At 40.1% G+C, this 23,834-nt stretch overlaps 1 protein-coding gene across 1 annotated transcript; it reads right to left on the reverse strand.

Moving 5' to 3' along the window:
- Window positions 1–2,280: 2,280 nt before the first annotated feature.
- On the reverse strand, window positions 2,281–19,085 carry ppef2a (protein phosphatase with EF-hand domain 2a). The gene is given in 15 exon segments (XM_061260501.1): window positions 2,281–2,609; window positions 3,580–3,667; window positions 3,811–3,974; window positions 5,756–5,862; window positions 9,690–9,832; window positions 10,426–10,611; window positions 10,919–11,248; window positions 11,350–11,499; window positions 13,128–13,164; window positions 13,257–13,423; window positions 13,512–13,558; window positions 15,625–15,742; window positions 16,186–16,361; window positions 16,450–16,504; window positions 18,960–19,085. Coding segments are annotated over 15 exon segments (2,223 nt in total).
- Between the last annotated feature and the right edge of the window lie 4,749 nt (window positions 19,086–23,834).

Genomic DNA, 23,834 nt, shown 5'->3' on the forward strand with positions numbered 1-23,834 from the left:
GTGCATGAAATCTTAACTAAGTTATTTAGGTTGGCTGCAGTAGGGTGCTACAGTGACAGCTCTTTGGCTAGGAGGGTTAGTGATGCTGAATACATGAGAAAACTGTTCTGTAGTGCGGACACAACTTAATCTAGCTATAGAACCCCACATTGAGTTTGAGATTGACCTTGTGACCCTAATCTGGAGTCCGTGTGAATCTGTCCATGATGTCCAAGTCCATGATGTCGTTGGGTACCAGCCCTCCCCGTTTTCTTTGTGGATGGCATTGTGTAAATATAGCAGGAAAAAGCATGTTGTTTATTATAGCAACTTAGAGGTGGCATAGCTATAACAGCTGCTACTTTCATACAAATGGGAATATCATGCTTTTTTGGTCACCTAGCATCAAATTTTACATTTTGTTTGCTTTACATGTTATTTGGCTGACGCCTTTATGCAAAGTGACTAAGCTGGAGATCCCCTGGGGCAATGCAGGGTTAAGGGCCTTTCTCAAGGGCCCAACAGCTGTGCGGGGCTTATTGTGACTATACTAGGGTAAAGGCTGAATTCTCACTAGAATACATACAAACCATACTTTAAACCATACTGTTTTAAATGATGTATGCTTTGATTTATTGTAAATAAAAATAAGGCCTTTACCCAAAAATTCCTACTGGAAAAGCTTTTTATTTTAACATGAAGTTATTTTTTCTATACAGATATACCAACGTATGTACAGTTTCAAGAATCAAGTGTTTGGTTGATTGTTTGTACTTGTGATATTAGTACCAGAAATAATGAAACTGAATTTGTTAAAATTCAATGATGGACATGCAGTGTTTTTTGTTGATACAGGGTGTATATCAGAATGATATGAAAATACTTCCCCTGAAGTCACATGAAGTTTGAGGAGTAGAACTGAACGTGTTTATAACAGGAACTTGAGATAAATCTGAAGAATTCTGATCTCAGGACTGAGTAGGTTAATCTTTTGATTTCAAATCCAAATGCCTTAATTACAGCATTCAGCAAAAACAGCATTTCACTCTACAGTTTCCATACTTTGTATGCAGTATTATTCATGCATTATCCAGTCTTGATTATCTTATTGAATACAATTCTTTTTAATGACTTGACTGCTCTGTCACCCTTAATTCAACCTGAACTCACCTTCTTTGAAACCAAATGTTGGGTCAAAGGCAGATCTTCACCTACAGTGCCATGAAAGTATTTGTCACCTTCCTGATTTCCTCGATCATTGCACATCTATATTTATCACACTGAATGGTTTCAGATCTTCAATCAAAATGTAATATTAAACAAAGGGAACCTGTATAAACACAAAACACATTAAAAAAATATATTGTTTAATAAGGTCATCAAGCATCCATATCACCCCTGTGAAAAAGTAATTGCCCCCTTAAATTTAATAACCGGTTTCACCACCTTTAGCTTTCAATAATTGCAACCGCACACCTTTAATTTCATATCAGTCTTCCACATCGCTGTGGAGGAATTTTAATCCACTCTTCTGCTTTAATAAAGACAATGGTAGGTTTTTGAGCATGAACTGCTATTTTCAGGTTCTGCCACAGTAACTCTATTTCGGTCAAGTGAGGACTCAATCACTCCAAACTTTCCACTCTCTCATGAATCCCTTCTTTGCCCAGTCTCTCTCTTATTGTAGTCATGAACACTGATTCACTCCTGTGAATATTCATCACTATTCCAACCCAATTGTTCTCCATTTAGAAATAATGGCTCCCACTCTGGTTCGGTGGAGTCTCAGAGCCTTAGAAATTCCTTTCCAGACTTAAATACAGTATTTCACCAACCTTTTTTAAAAATCTCTTCTGGAGGTTCCTTTGGTCATGGCATACCAAACCTGTGAATTTGTCTGAATTAAAGCAGTCCTGCAGCAGTGCAGCAATGTGAAAGAATAATATCAAATTATAGGAAGTGTCCAATTGCAAGGTGGGGCAACCAGTTTTTAAGATTAAGGGGGTAATTACTTTTTCAAAGAGGTGATTTGGCTGTTTGATAACTTTTTTCATAAAATAAATTAAATTATAATGTTTCGTGTTTACTCAGGTACCTTTTCCAAAAGTACCTTTTCCTTTTTTTCACGACACAGTGCCCGTTATCCTTATCAAAACGACAGCAGTCAATGATGCTAATCTGATAATATTACAATCACATTATATTGAGAACTAAATTATACACATCCCATTTAATTTCAGAAAACTTAATTTTAAAATAGTCTGCTAATGGAAGGCTCAGTGATGCTTGATATGTGTGAGGTCATGTCTCCGATTGGGGTTCCTCTGATGGGGGTTCCTCTGATGGGGGTTCCTCTGATGGGGGTTCTTCTGTTGGTGTGGATCCCTCGGACTGGCATTCTTCCTGAGGCAGAGCTGACGGAGGGATCAGGAACATGCTCCGCCCCCTTTCTAGTCTATTCATGTCCACCAAACGGAAGGATTCCATGAACTCATTGATATCAATGCTCCCATCGTTATTGGAATCGATACTGATCACCAGGTTGGAGATAACCTCCTCACTGATCTCCATCTGAAGGAAAGAGCTGAGCAGTTTCCATGTCTGACGGAAATCCTCAAAAGAGATGACGCCTAAAAGAGACAAGGGCATGGGTTTGGTTGACTGTGCAGGCAGGCAGGCAGGCAGGCAGGCAGTCTCACCAAGTGACTGTGGGATTACACCCATCCATAGATTTGTATGTAGATTTATATCCATCCAATTTTACGAGCTAGTACTTTTGAAGTAAAAAGCTGATAACAGGAGCTGGTTAGGACTACATACAGCATAATATTTCAGCCAGCTTTCTAAACTTGACTGAGGAAGCCATATTCATGTATGTTTATGACAATCCCATCAACAATTCACCTCTAAAAGCGAATATATTTTCAGAATTTTTTCTCTAATTTTGCATACAAAGATGTTTACAGCTAGAAAAAAAGTGATCGATTTACCCTTTAATGCTATAAAGGCATCTGGTGCCTTTTGCAGCTTACATTTTTGCATAATTGAATATGTACTGAAGAAACAAATTAAGTATCTTGCACTCCAAACATTGCCTGTCTGGATAGTGGGTTTAAAGGTACAATAGTTAAGATTTTTATGTTAAAACATTGTTACAAGACCATTCCTATCCCTACCTATCATTGAGAAAGGCTCACAGACATGCTGACTCACCCTCTGCCTGTGTTTATAGTCCTTAAATTTGTGTGTCAAAGTGTACATCTGTCGGGCTGTCACTGTATCAAAACATTGTACAGCTGTACAACAATTCAAGCTCATTGGCTGAAAATTGGTTCTAATTGCCACAGCCAATGGCATGGGGGCTTATTCCGATTGTTTGTGTAGCTACTCAAACCGCCCTCCAAATTGCACCCTGAACTGTATAATAACGCTTTATATTACCCGTTATATTCTGTCGGAAGCTTAAACAGTGTTGTGGTCTGAGGTTGTTTGTTGTTGCAATTCCTCTAGGAGTCGCAATTCCTCTCCTCAGACCGTTAGGAGTCTAAAATGACCTATTGTACCTTTAAGTCAATATCTGAGTTATTTGTATGTTCTCACCAGAATTGTCTGTGTCCACTATTCTGAAGATGGTTTCTAGGGTAGAACGATGTCTGTAAAGGGTCTCCAGCAAATTTTGGTCAATATGCTGGAAAGGCAAAAAGGTCACCATTAGTAATATTCAAAATCTCACATCAGCTGTCTGTGTGACGTGCAGCAATAGCCAAATTGTACAGGCAAGCCATATCACTGCAGCAACATACATACATACATACGATGAATTTTGTTCACCTCATTCTCAGGCTCTTTGATGGAGGGGTCGGAGAACCAGGTGTGGTAATCCAGCATGCCATCAGGTGTGCAGCTCACCAGCTGGGGCCGGAGCACACGCCAGGGCAGGTTCAGCCGCAGGACCTTCTCCACAGCCAAGGCCCAGTCATTCGGGCAGATGACACCTGTGATGAGTGTGAGACATAGTACAATACAAACGCTGTTGTTTGTTAGATTAACATTGCACTTATTGATAACTGAGCCTTGGTGGTCAGTGGCAGAGACAGAGGGTCCGTGATCCTTTCGTGGAGAGCCGGCTCTACAAAAAAGCCAGTTTAAAGCCAGTTTGCGCACGGGCCCTTGTAATTGAGACCATCAGGAAAAGTGCAAATGGTTAAAAATGCAAATGGGGAAAAACACATTCAGTGATTAAATACAAAGCAAACTCATCTTGATCATGATTATGGAGCTTTCTTTGTACAATAATCAGTGATTACGTCTCAGCATATGCCAATTACACAGAAAACAGTTTAAATTAATCAATTCAATAATTTGTGGTCATTTCTCAGTACTAATATGTTATGTGTTATTTTCTGATATGCAAAGATTTTTGGGAAGTATGTCTGTGTAAGCTAATGTTGTTGTCCAATGAATAGGTAACGGGTAATGTCCATCTTGAGGTATACAAAGGAGTATTAGCTACAACTATCCATCCATCCATCCATTATCTTAACCCGCTTATCCTGAACAGGGTCGCAGGGGGGCTGGAGCCTATCCCAGCATACATTGGGCGAAAGGCAGGAATACACCCTGGACAGGTCGCCAGTCCATCGCAGGGCACACGCACCATTCACTCACACACTCATACCTACTGGCAATTTAGACTCTCCAATCAGCCTAACCTGCATGTCTTTGGACTGTGGGAGGAAACCCACGCAGACACGGGGAGAACATGCAAACTCCGCACAGAGAGGCCCCTGGCCGACGGGGATTCGAACCCAGGACCTCCTTGCTGTGAGGCGGCAGTGCTACCCACTGCACCATCCGTGCCACCTTAGCTACAACTAGCATAGCCTAAATGCCTTATAAACACTAGCTAGTGGATCTCAGGAGAGAAAAGAGAAAGCAGACCAGAAGAGAAAGGGAGCAGATATGATCACCAAACCCTACTTTCTGGTTTGTTCTCGTCTGTCCACCTTGTGACCAGTGGCCGTCCCCAGCCCGGCGTCACAACATATAAACCTGATTTTACCGCAGTAAAATCAGAGTGAATAATATTAGAACAGATAGAACAACAGGTAGAAAATCATGAGATGAAAGATACCGCTGAGCATCTGAAGGTAAAACTGTATTCATTAGCCTACAGTATACCCTATCTGAATGCATATGTAGAACTTTTGTTTAAATTGTTTAAATTCAAAACCACATTTTTATACTAACTGCTAGTTGATTAGAAATGATTCGTAGAAACATGTGAAACTACTTCTAGTTCCTGTCCTGTCTGTAATACTGGTACGGGTTACCATTATATTTCACTTACAGTTATTTCTGTGTTGAAATTGCTTTTCCAGTCCTTACCAACACTTATCCAATTATCTTTTTTTTTGTCAGTTTAGTTGTTGTTCAGATGCATACTTTGCAAAAGCTCAAAGTGACTTACATGCAGTAAAATTTATAATACTAGACCACTAGATGGTGTCAACCAACCATTTGAAAGCAAGAGCAAGGACTTGGTTTCTTATGTATTTAAGTCCAAAACAAACAGTATAACCAGTTTAGTGGTGTGTAAAATTTATTTTAAATGCATTTTTCATATAACTTTTGCCAAATACCAACTGAAGCAACTTTTGTGGCTTCAGAATCTGTGATATGGGATTGTTGATGCAGGTCACAATACAAACAGCAATATGTGTAGTACAATGAGTAGTGTGGATGAGACAGTCCAGGTGTGTAAGAGACAGAGTACCTCTGTTCTCAGGGTCATACTCCTGGAACTCTTTGATGAGGTCGGACCTGTGTGCAATCAGCTGTTCTCGCAGGACCCTGAGGGCAGAGTGCTCTGTGCGTCCCACACTGCAAAACAAGTGCAACTTCTTTTCAACCACAAAGAATCTCAGGTGTGACTGAAATCTCATTTCTGTGGACAGTGCAAGAAAATCAGCACACCAACAGCCGCTCACAGATCTTCAGAGAGGCAAAGGAACAGAGGAGACGTGGCAGTGCAGTGGCTGGATCTGTCCAATGTGTATGGCTCATCCCACACAAGCTGGTCTGATATGAAGTGCTACCATGTACCAGGGAACCCTTTAAGACCGATAAAGCATTAACCATACATCTTCAGTCCGTAACTTTGACTGACAACTTTGTGGAGCCAATCGGAGAGAGCCGTTGGAATATTGATTCTCATAGCCTTCTGTAGACACTCTAATCACAGAAGTTCTAACCCAACCACAGCTGGAGATACCCTATGAAGAATGTGGGAAGAAGTCCAGATATAAAAATTCTCCCACTTTGGTTCTGTTAAAAAAGGAGTTAGAAGAGCGACATAATTACAAAACTTTTTATGCATAGCCCCAATGTTTGAGACAAATTAAAGTCAAGCAGGCGGCACGGATGATGCAGTGGGTAGCACTGCCGCCTCACAGCAAGGAGGTCCTGGGTTCAAATCCCCGTCGGCTGGGGCCTCTGTGTGTGGACTTTGCATGTTCTCCCCGTGTTCACGTGGGTTTCCATGCTGAATGAATGATGAGAAGTGCCAGCTAGGTTTTTGCAGCTACAATACATGTCCAAGCATGCCATGGTGTCCATTCCAAATTAGCAAGTTGTAACAAATCAAAGTGTTGTAAAATCAAGAAAGCTTTTGTCAAACTATGGTAACTCGATCTACCTAGCAGTGCTTGGCAGCGTTTAGGAAAGCAGGACACTCAGCAGGTGAACTTTATTATTCAACGATGGAAAGAAAAGAGCCTGGCGGTACTGCTTACACAGCTTGCCTCAGAGGGTACACTTCGGGTACTTTAGTTTTTTGCTAAGGAGCTATTGTTGGAATGTTGATATGTAATGCACTATATACCTGCATGGTAATATGCACCTAATATGCACTCATATCTAAAGCCATATTAATGTGTTAATCAATATAGACAATGTGATAGGTAACCACAAATGTGAAATCAATATATGCACTTATGATTGGTAATATGCACTTAATTCAAGATAAATGTGATGATAAAATAGACATGCATAGACAAAATGTATCCATATAGATGTATGAAAGTATACTGTTGTATTAATGAAGTCACACTCTGTTAGTCACTCACTGTCTGTACTCACTTAATAGGACCACTAGCAGTTGTATGCACTTACAAGGGCTGTGGAGAGTTGGGGACTTTCTCCAGAGCAGATATGGAGTTAAACGTATTTTTTTTATTTTTGTACCGATGACATATTCTCCACAATGTTTTACCAAACTAGGAAAGTACCTGCCAAGGTTGTGGGGAGGGTCTGGAGCCACAATGATTTTGCAATACTGGCCCAATTGATTCCAACCAATCAGAATCAACCTATCCTTATCAGGTATTGGGAAAAGAGACATCTGTTGGGAGGGAACAAGCCTGTTTGAAACTGTATAAAAGCAGATGTACAACTGAATGGTGTCAGGTCACTCTGCAGAGATACCTCAGCTTTATAGCGTTGAAAAATAAAATCTGATATTCTGGAGGATTCTGCCTCATCCACTTTATTGAAAATCTTGAAGAAATTCTGGAAGGAACTTAAAGATTGAAACGGAAACCACAGCACTACGTTAGGGCCGCTTTGCCGTGCGTGCTTTAACTGCCAGAGGTTTGGGCATGTGGTGGTGGTGTGTCGGTGTCGGAGAAGGTGGACGATGTGGTGAGGATCACGGGTACAGTAAGTGCAAGGCTAGGCTGGCTGTCTGTTGTAACTGTGGGGCCCCCGCAGTGCAGGCTTTCAGGAATGCAAGCATCACGTTCCAGGCCCAGGGGGTTCAGCGTCTGGGGGTGGTTTATTATTTATCCTGACGTGGGTCAGGGTCCTGAGCTAGTGAAGGTCGTACATCTTTCAGTTGTTGGCTCGGGCAGCAGAGAGGTTATGGCCCCCCTCGACTGATGTCTGCATAATGAGTTTCAATTGCAGAGGAATGGGCAAAGTCTAGAGGCGAATGGGCAGTGAGTTTGTGATTTGTGGGGGACTTCTTGGTTAAGCCGGAGATAATCTGTGCACAGGAGACTAGGCTGAAACCGAGGCTAGATTCTGTGCTTCCAGCATGTGGAGCTAAGACGGGACAGGAAAGGTTTGTATAGGCAAGTGCCCACACCAGATTAGGAGGTCTGTGGCCGGGTGGCCCGCTGAGTGAGGTTAAGGCGAATAAGTTGCTAGATGCCTTCAGACTGGTTCACAGGGGTGGCAGGCAGGTGTTGCGGCTCTGACCCGGGAGTGGTTGGCTGGAGAAGAGGATTCTGGGAACCCGGTGAATGTGTTTTAGCATTGTTTAATGTTATGGGAAATGATATGTCTGAGGGACTTTGGGCTATGGTCTCTCATTATACTCTGAGGCATTACGGAGTGCAATAACTGCAGGGCCCTTGGGGGGTGGTGGAGAGGTGGTCCTGTAAGTGGAGCTTCCAAGCTTTAGCCTTGAAAACACATTTTGTGCTGTTTGGGAGGAAACAAGGAGGACAGGCTTGGACAACCTATCATTATATGGCTCCTCAATTGAAAGGATGCCTGTATATAAGTTACATTACATTACATTACATGAATGGCATTTGCCAGATGCTCTTATCCAGAGCGATGTACAGTACAACAAAGTACAAAGTGCATACCCATAACCAGGGATAAGTGCGCTGAAAGACCTTAGAGGGAAGTACAATTTCAACTGCTACCTGCAAAACAAAGATAAGGACAAGAGCCTATTTGATCATCAGTTTGTTTCATTTGTTTGCTTTCCTAGCCAAACAAAACTAGCAAAGGTATCACCCCAGTGTAAAGACAAAGACAACAGCTGTACCGCTATCCGCAGAAGATTACATGAGCAGAAATACAGAGGCTACACTGCAAGATGCAAACCACTGGTTAGCCACAAAAACAGAATGGCCAGGTTACAATTAGTGCTTAAAAGAGCAACCGCAGTTCTGGAAAAAGGTCTTGTGGACAGATGAGACAAAGACTTACTTATATCAGAGCATACCACCTCATCTGTGAAACACGGTGGGTGTGTTATGGCCTGGGCATGTATGGCTGCCAAAGGTACTGGCTCACTTGTCTTCACTGATGATATAACTGCTGATGGTAGTAGCAAATGCCTCAAAACTCATTGGCTGGTGGTTTATTCTACAGGAAGACAATGATCCCAAACAGACTGCTAAAGCAACAAAGGAGTTTTTCAAAGCTAGAAATAGTATATTCTTGATCGGCCAAGTCAATCACCGATCTGAACCCAATTGAGCATACCTTTCAAATGCTAAAGAGAAAACTAGAAAACTAGCTCCTGAAACAAGCATAAGATAAAGATGACTGCAATACAGGCCTGGCAGAGTATCACCAGAGAAGACACCCAGCAACTGGTGAATCACAGACTTCAAGCAGCCATTGCATTCAAAGGATATGCAACAAAGTACTAAAGATGACTAATTTAATTTACATAACATTGCCGTTTCCCAAACATTATGGTGCCCTGAAATGGAGGGACTGATGTTATTTCTACATGGTGAAACTAAAATCTAATGATGTGCACTTTAACCCTGTGAATATTATTTTTAAAAAAAAATTATTAAATTATTGTGCTGTATAGAGGCAAATAAATGTTGGGTCGTTGTCCTAAACATTATGGAGGGCACTGTACTGCATATGGCTATAAGCCTCATTATTTCATGTTTTACCTTTGCCTGAGGCTGAGTCCACGGATCTTGCTGCTGGCTTGGTATGGAATGAAACGCGGCACCATGTCAGGGCCAATTCTGATATAGGCACCTCTGTTGCTGCCCACCTCATAGTAGTTGGAGGCAGAAAAAATGGTCACAACCTGTTAAAATGCAAAACAACAACACAGTTATAACTGAACTCTTTATTAGGACCAATAGACTCTTCCTGAACTCAGTACACACTGGAAATGATCCAATGCAAACATACCCTTTACTGTACGTACAAAGAAATATTTTATTTGAATAATAAATGCAAATAGAAACAGCTACTGGCTTGATTTTCGGATCCTACTCTTTCACAAACACAGCTGTGAGTTGTGCTAATTGAAAAAAGGAGGGGAAAAAAGATTACAGGGCTTTTTATTTGTCTGGAAATACTGCCCTGATTGCAGTTATTCATTTTCATTGCCTATCATTCATTTCTTAAACCTATGATCATAAAATGTATTCCACATGCAAAATAAATGTATTTTAAAAAATCAATAATACAGAGTGAGGTCCATATTTGGACAGTGGTACAAGAGTCTGTTTTTTTGACTCTGTACTCCTGCACATTGGTTGGAATGTATTATCTCTGTGTACGTTGTGCTTCTCTTGTAAATTCCAGCCGAACATGTCATCATATCACATTACGAAATATCCATCTCACAGGGATTATGTGGTGAAGCTCCTGACTTTTATGCTGTATCCTCACCTTGCGATTGTGGCAGAACTCATAGCCGTCCTGCTTGCATTCGTGGGATCGAATGAGCAGCTGCAGGTTGTGTCTGCTCAGCACTTCATCCGTCACGTCCGGGCCCCAGTAGCAGCCCCCACCTCGCACTTCATTGGGGATACAGCCATCGTGTGGTATGGGGTCACTCCATAGAATGTCCACAATCTGTATTGTGCGCCAGTTCAACTTCATTACAATTTTGCTGTGAATTTACCGTGGAGAACTGAAGTGAATTGCCTTTTAAAATGGGCTTTTCTGAATGGACTTTTGTCAGTAAATGATTTTATCCAGGTCCATACATGCTGGTCAGAAAAATGAGAAATTCACATTACTAAAGACAAATAACTTAATGATCAAAGATAACAGATAACGGGCAGTGACATGAGGTAAACGAAAACGAATGTCAGATTTCTGTACCAATTGAATCGATTCCTATTGGATTTAACAGACGATTCCCACTTTATCTATGTACCTGTTTCCACTCGTCAGTGTTGGCATCATCATCCTCCAAAGAGTAAGGGCCAGAGTCAGAGCTGAGGAGCTGGTGGAGATCGGTGTAGGAGCGGGTGAATTTAGCTTTCCGGTGCAGCTCCTCCAGGTCTACCTCTTGTGAGCGTTTTAGCCTATCGGAGAAGTCTTGGAGGGAGCGTCGCTGGAAGCTGTCCCGTGAGGGGTAGTTTGAGGTGGGGGAGTTCCACCTGTCCTTGGGGGCCCATAGGTCTTCCTCTCGATCAGAGTCAATAGACAATCGCCTGTCAGAATGCGGCCACCTCTTCTTGGGAGGCCTCAGTACTGAAGTATACTGAGAGACCAAATGCAGGAACATCATTAACCTATGTTTCCACTTAGACCCCATTTACAGGTAAGATTTCTTGTGGAATAAAATGAAAATGGTGAACTTACTCTGTGTCTGTGAACCCTGGAGATAATACTGAGGTCAGTGCTGTCAGAGAGCCCTCCGTGCAGGATCAGCACTTTCTGGTCAATGACTGTTGCCAGTGGCAACCAGCTGAAGATCTTTTGTATTAGTTTTAGAATTCTTTTCCCATGAAGCTGAGGGGTAGTAGCACATTCAAAACAAAAAATGTTATGTACTTGGATACATGCTTTCATTGAATGGTGAGACCAATTGAGATTCATTGTTTTTGTAATATTAACATAATTATCAGCACATTTGTAAACCCACAATACACTCAATGCACTGACTCACTATGTTATTAATATATAAATCCTCCCAATAATTAACAATGCCACCATTAGAAGTGACGTGAACAATTCTAAAGGGAAAATCTTTATAGGAAAATACTGTCAGTAGAACCAGGAGCAAATATGTCTGCATAAATGCTCATTATAGCAATAAGTTGGCAATAAGCAACTCTGTTGTAAGAATAAACAGAATACACAAAAGGTTGACCCACATCACGTGGGTCAAGTGGCTGCAGAGGAAGTTACCCTCCCTTTAAGGGTATTGTTCACCTTAAGGATTTAATTATTTTTATTTGCCCAGTTCTATATATGATGAAGTTGCCAGCTAACAAGCTGATGGCTTTACAATCCTGCTATAGGGGCAAACATGGATATTTTGCCAAAAAGGAAAAATGTACTTCATGTAACTCCAAAATACAGAACATAAAATATTAAATCAGGAAAAAACAGAAAAAGACAGTGTGATGAGGTTAATTAATGTAATAAGTTCATACAAGCATTTTATGCGCAAGTCTTTTTCAGTTTTTTCCTGATTTCATATTTTATGTTCTGTGTTTGTAATCAAACGATTCACATATGGTCACAGCTTTTATTAAAGGGTATTTTTTATACATTTTGGTTCCACCATGTAGTAATTAACAGCACTTTATATATGTAGCCCCCCATTTCAAAGTTTGACAAATAAAAGAGTCATGTTTTGTATTTGTATTGTTTGCATATCCTTTGCATGCCAAGACTTCCTGATGTCTGCGACCCATCAAAATCATGGTTCGCATTTTAATGAGGTGATTCTCTATGGGAATTGGGGGTGGGACTAGACATTTTGTGGCTAAATTAGCTTTAAGTCATCAAGTGACACACATGCAGTACATACTACAACATGGCTCAGACAGTAAGAGCAGTCGTCTGGCAGTCGGAGGGTTGCCGGTTCGATCCCCCGCCTGGGCTGTGTCGAAGTGTCCCTGAGCAAGACACCTAACCCCCAAATGCTCCTGACGAGCTGGTCGGGGCCTTGCATGGCAGCCAATCACCGTCAGTGTGTGAGTGTGTGTATGAATGGGTGAATGGAGAAGCATCAATTGTACAGTGCTTTGGATAAAGGCGCTATATAAATGCCTGCCATTTACAAGAAGTGTTTCTCCTAAATATTTTTTGTTGAGAGTGCAGCTTTACTTAGATCATATACAGTCATACAAATGTAGGCACCCCTGGTCAAAAAGCCTCTAGAGTTAAACAAGAAAGCAGAGCAAGATTGCTTCTTATTTAAGTTTATACTGTACTGTGGATAGGCTACAGCAGCAGAACACCAATAAGTCTACAAAAATATGTCTAATAAATACCTATTAAAGTTCTCACAGTGTATAAGCAAAATATGATATATTATTGTATTGAAATTACAAATAATTCTGAACGACATCATATAAAAAATATAACTTCTCCTATAAAGAACAGCAAATGTAAGAATTTAGACCTACCTTATACTTCCCCAGCACTTCCTTGGTGAAGCCATACCTAGAGAAAAAAAGACAGTTTGAAATGAAACTATTGCCTTATTGAAAATATAAAACATTTGAATGCATTCCAAGTATTTTATGGCATGCTACCTAAGGTTAACAATGTGGTCCTCGTGGTTTCCTCTGTTTAGATGAACATCATTGGGATACACCAGTAGGAATGAAAACAGGATGAGAAGAATCTCAATGGAGTCTGGCCCTCGATCCACAAAGTCCCCGTTGAAAACATACGGCCTTTCCATCGACGGCATGCCATTCTAAAGCATTAACACAGGGCCACATCAATGTTTTCCATATATGCCACATATTCTTCATATCAGGTATGATTTCACTTATATTACCCACCTTATAAAATATTAACAGCAGGTCTTCCAGTTGCCCATGTAAATCACCTGAGAAGATGGACAATTTTTTATATTTAAATATTTTAAGCTGTGAAGTATATTGAACCAGTTCATTCTGATCATTTCTAAGACAACATTACAGTGGGCTCCAGAATAATTGGCATCCTTAATAAAAATGGAGGAAAAAGGCTGTATATAATAAACAACAAGGATATTTATTTATATTTTATGTTCAAACATACGGGAAAACTATATGTATTACTTTTATTTCAATACACTTACTCTCATGTTTCAATGTTTTTTATCCATCCATCCATTATCTTAACCCGCTTATCCTGAATAGGGGGGCTGGAGCCTATCCCAGCATACATTGGGCAAAAGGCAGGAATACACCCTGGACAGGTCGCCAGTCCATCTCAGGGCACACACACCATTCACTCACACACTCATACCTATGGGAAATTTAGACTCTCTAATCAGCCTAACGTGCATGTCTTTAGACTGTGGGAGGAAACCGGAGTACCCGGAGGAAACCCACGCAAACACAGGGAGAACATGCAAACTCCGCACAGAGAGGCCCCAGCCGACGGGGATTCGAACCCAGGACCTCCTTGCTGTGAGGCGGCAGTGCTACCCACTGCGCCATCTGTGCCACCCATGTTTTTTATTCAGTAATCTATTTTTTTCTGAAAAAAATGATTGGCACCCCAAACAGTGATTGTAAATAAAATCAAACCAAGTGAAATTGTATTGTTATATGCTTAATCTAAAATACCTATATTGCGTCATCAACCATCAGTATGGGAAAAGCCAACAAACTGTCAATTCAGAAGACACAGATGGTAATTGACCATCACAAGTAGGGTAATATGTACAAAACATAAACGGTTAAACATTCCACTTAGCACTGTAACGGCAATATTAAAAAGGTATAAAGCATATGGGATGGTTGCAAACCCAAGAAACGCAGTTGAATGAATTGCAGTGAATGGTTGTGTCATGGGGTCACCAAGTCTAAAAAACAAATAAAACAGTTTGGAGGGGTGGCATAAAGCCTTTACTGAGCACAATAAACAAAGCCAAGCATCGTGAGTTTGCCAAACCTCAATGGAACTACGACTGAAAAACAATGCTATTGTCAGATGAAACCAAATTTGAATGTTTTAGCCATACCCATACACACCATCACTTTGTTTGTCGGCAAAATGTAATGCATACAAGGAGAAGCACCTCATGGCTACTGGCAAATATGACAATGGGTCATTGATGTTTTGCCGAAGTTTTGCTGCCAGTGGTCCTGGGGCGCTATTTAAAATCAATGGCACAATTAATTTAACAAAGTTATAAAATCTGGTTGCCTCTGATAGGAAGCTGAGAGTTGGTTGTAAGTAGATTTTCCCGCAGGCCAATGACTCCATGCATACATAAAAATCCATGCAGAAACGGTTCAGCAATTTTTTTGCATTTTGGCAGACGCTCTTATGCAGAGTGACATACAGTTGATTAGACTAAGCAGGAGACAATCATCTCCTGGAGCAATGCAGGGTTAAGGGCCTTGCTCAAGGGCCCAATGGCTATGTGGACCTTATTGTGGCTACACTGGGATTAGAACCACCAAACTTGCATGTCCTAGTCATTTAACTTAACCGCTACACTACAGGCCACCCCGCATTACAACAGCCATGTTCTGAAACGGCCAGAATCCCATGAAAAACCTGTGGTCTGAACTGAAGAGGGGGGTATCCTAAGGATATCAATCATTCTGAAAGGTTCTGCATGGAAGAATGGTAAAAAAAAAACTGCCCAAGTATTATCTAGCCTAATCACAAATAGAAGGAAAAGACTCACTTTCACCTTTGCCAGTATCAATAATTGTGCCAATAATTGTCTAACCATTTTTGTATTATTATCTGAAAAATGTAAGACTTTGGTTGATTCCATTGAATGATGGGAAAAGAAAGTGTATGTTAATACCTGTATTCTATTTTTAGTTTACAGCTTTTTTTGTGCATATCTATCACGGGTGCCAATAATTCTGTGTTTATTCATCAGTATAAATGGATGGAACAACATTGCAGATTTTCTGGCATCATTAAGAAAAGCACTGATCTCACCGCATATGGTTATCTCTTTGCTGTTACAGGTAGAAATCCGGTTGATATTTGGCAGGGTCCGCAACAATTTCCACGCTTCTAGCAGAAGTTGGAGAACATATCGAGAATGGAGCTGCTACTAGGAAAAACAGACAGGAACAAGAAAGGGATTTAAGGGAGAGCATGCATTGTCTAAATTTATCCATTACAAGTTTATCCATTTATTTATTTCCCCTTTATTGTCTGTTTGGATATTTTTTATTCATTGTCTGTTATTTTCAGATTGTTTTAAATAGATTTTAAACTGTCTTATATATTTTTTCTTTTATTCTCTCCTCATTCATTTGTCTTTTTAAATAGATTTTAACATTTTTGGTTAAGCATTGTGAAATCAACCCTTTTTTTCCCACTATTCTGTAAAGCACATGGAATTGCATTCAGTTGTATGAATATGTGCTATACAGATAAACTTGACTTGACAAGATCCATAGCGAGCATTAAACTGATGACAAAGGAAAAACATTCTATAACACTATAGACAAGACAACAATATATTGTTAATATCATTTTGGGGGCACCTACTTTTTTGTTTTTGAAGGCCTCCACCAAGGAGTCTGCTTGAGCTACAGTGAGAGGAAAGGTAAGGTGAGGTCCTGAGTAGATTTCTGGCACCTCAATGGTCTTGTAGCAGAAGTACCTTTCCCACTCCATGTCACGACAAACTTCATTTTCCCTGAAGATGTGGGAGATCAGGTTTCCTGAGAGGTGAATGTTCCAAAAATTACTTCCCAACATGGCATAGACTAATGAGGACAGTAATATTAAGTATCAAGGAGAAGGCCTTACTTTCACAGCTAGCTGGTGTGAAGTTATCCACAAGGTAGCCCAGGAAATTGTACAACTGTATCAGAAAAAGTGAAAATGGTATTTAGATTTCTGCAAACGTCTCTTCTGTTTGACAGCTAATTTTGTTTCATTTAGCCTTCAGGCAAAATGTCATGAATTTCAAACCAGATTTTACGGGCTTTATTGTCTAGGCTGCCCTTGGCTTGTTGTGAGCTGTTGTGCTGGAAGAGTGGTATTTTTCCTCATGGATTTAGAGGCACCTGAGCCCTTCGGCAATTTCATGACTCGCCATGTGCTGAAGTGGGAGAGTTTTCAGTGTTTCAGTGATCGATGTTTCTCTTTTTTATAGAACATGCAGTGAAATATCAGTTCAGTTCTGTTATTTATTGCAATGCATGGAGCAATTTGGTGCTGCATTAATGACAGGCAATATAAAGACACAAATAAAGACATTACATTACAAAGCAAAAGCACTTAGCAGACGCTCGATCCAGAGCGACGTCCAACGTGCAGATCGAACACAGGAACAAGATGTTATATTGAATCTAAAATGTTGTGTTTGCTTTGTTTTAAATAAATAAGAAATATAATGCAATATAACCCGTTTTGTTATGAGTTTTGTTTTAACTCTCCTATTATGTTAAGAGTTTATGACCGCTTTTATGCTTGGGGTCCAATTGACCCCGAACATAGGCTCCAGAAGTTGTGCCAGTTGTGTTATTCCCTTCGGAAATATCTATGGTTTGTAAGACTTCCAGAGCAAAACATTTTTGTAAGACTTCCAGAAAAAAAAATCCTTTAAAATAAATGATGACATTTTGTCGTTTGTTTGTATATGAAAGAAATTTCATTTTTCATGTAATTTCTATAGTAAAAAAAAGAAAATTTGTAAATGTAAAAAGCAAAAAAAAAAAAATTGCTACAGCTAACTCGTTGCGCACAATAACAACATCACACACAGTGCCATATCTGGCTGTATTTTCAGCTACCATTCACGAACGTTGCCGATGACTAGTACTCGTTTGTCTTCGTTTTTTACTTCATACGATTGTATATATCGCTGTAAGTATCTTTATTCCTGTCATAGTGTTCTCGTTATTAATTTCCTTATCTTATTCAAGTCATTGCTTTAAATTTCTTTTCTTGCTAATAGTAGCTTTGGCGACCCTGGGAACCCTTCTAACGGAACCGCTAGTTAGGCTCACTTGATAAATTTGGGACGGGTCAGTCTGCTGGTTGATAAAACCATAGCTATTTTGAGTCCCCAACCCAAGTCTAAAAAACAAGTGAGGTAATTCCTGGGGCTAGCAAATGACTATCGCCAGATCATCCAGGATTTTTCTAGTCTCGCTAGACCCCTGATGGACCTCACTTGAAAGGGAGCCTCAGATCTGGTCCAGTGGACTGAGCAGTGCCAGGTGGTGTGTCTGAGGTTTAAAACATAAGCAGAAGAGGACTGCTTATGTGGCAGTCCTCTCTTGATTAGCCCTGGCTTCTCTAAACCTTTTCTCCTGCAGACCAATGCTTCAAATAGAGTATAGACTCTCCGATACTACATCCTGAGAAAACACATCCTCCATTCGGATCATGCCCCAATCCGGTGGCTCCACCAGATGAAGGACAGCAACTGCAGGATACCTGGGGGTATCTGGCCCTCCAGCCATTCCGCTTCCGGGTAAGCCATTGGCCAAGGATCTGGAAATGCTTGCGCCAATTTCCTCCCCTAGGAAGGGGGGTTAATCAAGCAGGATGCAGCTGGGGTGGTGGAGGTGTGTGGCAAGGGCAAGGAACGAAGCAGGGCAATGGCTCTGGTTAACATAATTTTGAAATAAAGTTCTATTTTAAATGTGATACAGATTTGTTAGAAAGCATTATGTTGAGTAATCGTTTTTGGAGAGATTTTTGGACACTTTGGGCATGCTTTATAAAAACATGAATAAAAAGCATATAAAGGTTTATTTCTTAACATTTTCCATTTAAGATTTGAGGACACTAGGTGTAGTTTAGGGAAAACTCATGTGAATGCCTGTTGATATCTTTTTTGTACACAATTTGACATCAAGTTATACAAATATAAAGTAGTACTGGGTTGGTACTTGACTAAGAAATAGAGATATTCAGTGCTAAACTATAAAAACATAAAATGTTTTTTTGTATTTTAGTTTGTTGGCTTGCATTGGGCCTTCTATAAGATTTTGGGAGGCCTTACAGGGTTTTACAGATTACCATTTTTAGCAATAGAGAAATGTTAGCAAACTTGCTATAATCTGTTACACTAAAACAGGCTAATCACATAGGAACCTATGACATTATGTAGAAAATTAAGAAGTACAAGTAATTTAGTTTGTTGTCCCCCGCTGAGGTTTGTGACACATGGCCATGGATAGGAACTGTAGCCTTTGTACTTTCAAAATAAAGCCTGCTAGGTGTAATAAATTCATACGCAACATACGTTTTTTCCCAAATGTGACCATTCTACTTATTATGAAACAGTCGAATCTGAGACTCACCTTGATCTGGTCTTGCTCCCCTGCATACTCAACAGACTGGAAAATATTCCAAGTACATCTCCGTCTCATTTCCATACGGGCAACATATCGACGGTACCACCGCTGAATTAATACAGCAGCTCGCATTGCTGGAGGGAGAAAAAAATCATCCACTGTATACATCTAGCTTTTTGTCTGGTAGGAGATGCTGGATTAGCCAGAATTTGTCATCAGTGTGTTACTTTGTGTAGTGTGGTCCTCAAAGGGACAATATTCCCAAAACATGGACTGCATCTTGTATTGGGACATATTGTATTGGATGTCATTTAAAAACAACAGGGATAATCGAGGGACACATGCATCATCAGGAATGAACTTACAGTGGTATGAAAAAGTGTTTGCCCCCTTCCTGATTTCTTATTTTTTTGCATGTTTGTCACACTTAAATGTTTCAGATCATCAAACAAATTTAAATATTCGTCAAAGACAACACAAGTAAACAGTTTTTAAATGAAGGTTTTTATTATTAAGGGAGAAAAAAAATCCAAACCTACATGGCCCTGTGTGAAAAAGTGATTGCCCCCTAAACCTAATAACTGGTTGGGCCACCCTTAGCAGCAACAACTGCAATCAAGCGTTTGCGATAACCTGCAATGAGTCTCTTATAGCCCTGTGGAGGAATTTTGGCCCACTCATCTTTGCAGAATTGTTGTAATTCAGCCACTTTGGAGGGTTTTCGAGCATGAACCACCTTTTTAAGGTCATGCCACAGCATCTCAATAGGATTCAGGTCAGGACTTTGACTAGGCCACTCCAAAGTCTTCATTTTGTTTTTCTTCAGCCATTCAGAGTGGACTTGCTGGTGTGTTTTGGATCACTGTCCTGCTGCAGAACCCAAGTTTGATTCAGCTTGAGGTCACGAACAGATGGCCGGACATTCTCCTTCAGGATTTTTTGGTAGACAGCAGAATTCATGGTTCCATTTATCACAGCAAGTCTTCCAGGTCCTGAAACAGCAAAACAGCCCCAGACCATCACACTACCACCACCATATTTTACAGTTGGTATGATGTTCTTTTTCTGAAATGCGGTGTTACTTTTATGCCAGATGTAATGGGACACACACCTTCCAAAAAGTTCAACTTTTGTCTCGTCAGACCACAGAGTATTTTCCCAAAAGTCTTGGGGAACATCAAGATGTTTTCTGGCAAAATTGAGACGAGCCTTGATGTTCTTTTTGCTCAGCAGTGGTTTTTGTCTTGGAACTCTGCCATGCAGGCCATTTTTGCCCAGTCTCTTTCTTATGGTGGAGTCATGAACACTGACCTTAACTGAGGCAAGTGAGGCCTGCAGTTCTTTGGATGTTGTTGTGGGGTCTTTTGTGACCTCTTGGATGACTTGTCGCTGCGCTCTTGGGGTAATTTTGGTCACTGCTGGGAAGGTTTACCACTGTTCCATGTTTTCGCCATTTGTGGATAATGGCTCTCACTGTGGTTCACTGGAGTCCCAAAGCTTTAGAAATGGCTTTATAACCTTTTCCAGACTGATAGATCTCAATTATTTTCTTTCTCATTTGTTCCTGAATTTCTTTAGATCTCGGCATGGTGTCTAGCTTTTGAGGATCATTTGGTCTACTTCACTTTGTCAGGCAGGTCCTATTTAAGTGATTTCTTGATTGAGAACAGGTGTGGCAGTAATCAGGCCTGGGTGTGGCTAGAGAAATTGAACTCAGGTTTGATAAACCACAGTTAAGTTATGTTTTAACAGGGGGGGCAATCACTTTTTCACACACGGCCATGTAGGTTTGGATTTTATTTTCTCCCTTAATAATAAAAACCTTCATTTAAAAACTGCATTTTGTGTTTACTTGTGTTGTCTTTGACGAATATTTAAATTTGTTTGATGATCTGAAACATTTAAGTGTGACAAACATGCAAAAAAATAAGAAATCAGGAAGGGGGCAAACACTTTTTCACACCACTGTATATTCAGACAATAATGGAGAACAAAAGGAGGATATACTGTGGGCTCACCTGTAGCAGCTGCAACTCATTGAGGAGAGAAGGACAAATAAATCAGGTTAGTTTATTCCCCCAATGCATGAATCGATCTTGAATAGAAATTAAGAAAAAGCAGCCTAATCTTAACAAATAGCATATGCACTTCCACTTTCAAAAATATTGTAGTTGTATAGTTTATTAGATTTGTGTGAAATGTTTGAAGAGATGATTCCCAACATATTCCATTGAGATATGATTTTTCAATTATTTCATTTGTGTCAAATTGGTTAAATAGATTAAAATCACTTTCATATTAACATTAGACCGATATTTGTTATGGGCACAATATTTTTGACAAAAATGGCAAAGTCTTTACATAAACAATGGCTGTGCACTGAGAAGAGCATAAGAGATGGAACTTCAAACAATCAGACAATACCTGTGCCTGACATACTCCCTGATGTTTGCATGTAAATAACAAAAACATTCTGTTACATCATTTCATATAAATATCACATTTCAATACACCTAATATACTTAAGTGACTTGCTGTCGCATCAACATCACTTTAATAGTTTAAAGGTACAATAGGTCATTTCAGATTTCAAACGGTCAAGAGAGGAATTGCAGCAACAACCACCTTCAAACCACAACACTGTTTATCCCTCTCCCTTTTCTGTGAATGTGCTGATCTTATACATAAATAAATGCAGAGGGTGAGTCAACATGTCAGTGAGTCTTTTTCAATGATTTGTAACAATGTTTTAACACAAATATCTTACCTATTGTACCTTTAAATATGCAGAAATTATACACAACAGTATGAAAAGCATCATGAAAAATGTTGCGTTGTATTTCACAACATTTCATTTAATTATTTCATACCAAAAAAGCCCCCCAAAAAAAAACGGAGTACCTCTCCTGTAAGGTTTCATCCGCAACTCGCTTGATCTTGTGACGCCACATCCCATGGCCCTTTGCTCCCCCCTCTGTCATGGAAACAGTTTGGAATTTAGAAAGTAGGCCACAAAATGGTCACATGTCCAAGCTTCCCACGTCACAGTAATGAGATCTGAGACCTAGTGTGAGAAGAGCAAGTGTCAGGACAGGAAACAGGAATGCTGACCTAATCTGCGGTGATTCCAGTTTCGTCTGTGATTGGTCTTCCAGTTACCCCTCAGTGCATACACGTGGTCTGCATTCCCATTAATTCTTCAAAGATGGATGCCAAAATGTATTTAGCAATGTATTTGAACAATGTGGATGTTTTTGGTTTCATGTGACATGGCAATATGAACATCATCATTACAATTGAACTCAAGTTGTTTGTATTTCTGATACCATATTGCGGTATATCAAATTCCATTTGTGTTGTTATCAAATTGTATAATTTGTTTCTAAGGCAAATTGGAACTACAGACTGAGGTTTATCGAGGTTTGAATATACCCAATAGTGTCATACTCAAGGTGATCCAATTAAAGTATTTGCCTTGAAAAGGGTTTGTAAAGAGGATTAGGTTTTCTGTAGCTTAGCAGCAAAAGGTAAAAGCGACAAATTGTCTCCCCCCCCCCCCCTAATAATAAACATTAATTCATGCTCACTTATATAAAATGGGATCAAATCACCGTTTTCACCATCATTCTCAGAAATATTCCCAAAGAGCGATTTCTGTAGTCTGTTTTCTGCAGTCTGTATACAAGCCTAACTAACTATACACCGTTCACAAATTCAGTAGCCTAGGTAAAATGTTCTTCAGTCTACAAAAAAACAGCATGCCACTACCTGGCTGTACACTCCGTAGTTATACTGCAGTTGCCTGCACACGGGGTCTCATTGCCAATATTGAAGGCCAGCTTGGCAGACAGTGGTCAGACAACCTTATGAGTGGGTTCATCTTGGTCCACAGATCCATCGATAATAGCATTCCTACATACACATACTTCTTGTCTATTTTGCTGTTGCATACAATGATAATCCCTCCGGAGAAATGTCAAACAAACAATGGGCCAAGTTTTTGGAATTTAAACTACTGGTTCTCTGGACCATTGCAGTGATAAGGCCTGGTGATGTTTTGCCTCAAGCCTCATCGCTTTCAAATGGCATATCCTGTGATAAGATACAACCTGTTCAATCAATTATCCATGTTGCCACAGTGTGTTGTCACCATTGTTGAAAAAAGGGCATGTGCAGAATTGGTTCCAAATTGCCAAGGAACACATTGATTGATAAATAGTGTAATATTCCGTGGTCTGTGAGAATAAAATAGTTCTTTTCAGGTCTAGTGGTCGTCGACATTATGTCAGATGACCCCTGGGCGAGTACTGAATTCAAGCTACAATACCCTGTGAAGACAGTGAAGCATGGTGGCGCAAAAATGGGGATGGTTTTCATGCTACAGTGTCTGGTTTGTATACCAGGGGTCATGGATCAGTTTGAATACATCAAAATACTTGAAGAGATTATGTTGACATATGCCGAAGAGGAATTTCCCCTGAAATGGGTGTTTCAACAAGACAACGACCCCAAACACACGAGTAAGCAAGCAACATCTTGGTACCAGACAAAAAGGATAGAGGTAATGCAGTGGCCAGCTCAATCCCCCGACATTAAAAATGCAGTTTCTGAAGCAAAACACAAAAATTCACAGGAACTGTGGAATGTAGTTTGTTCATCCTGGGCTGAAATACCTGTTTCTAGGTACCAGAAGTGGGTTGACTCGATGCAACACAGATGCGCAGCAGTTATCAAAAACAATGGTTATGCAATTAAATATTAGTTCAGTAATAGTAAGTTAAATCTTGAAAAATTTCTCCAGCTTATACAGTAATGTTTGAGTTTGAAGAGAAAAATGTCGACACTGCCATTTTTTTTTTAAAACAGATTAATATTCCTTCT

The sequence above is a fragment of the Conger conger genome, chromosome 11, assembly GCF_963514075.1.
Source record: "Conger conger chromosome 11, fConCon1.1, whole genome shotgun sequence".
Taxonomy (NCBI): Eukaryota; Metazoa; Chordata; class Actinopteri; order Anguilliformes; family Congridae; genus Conger; species Conger conger.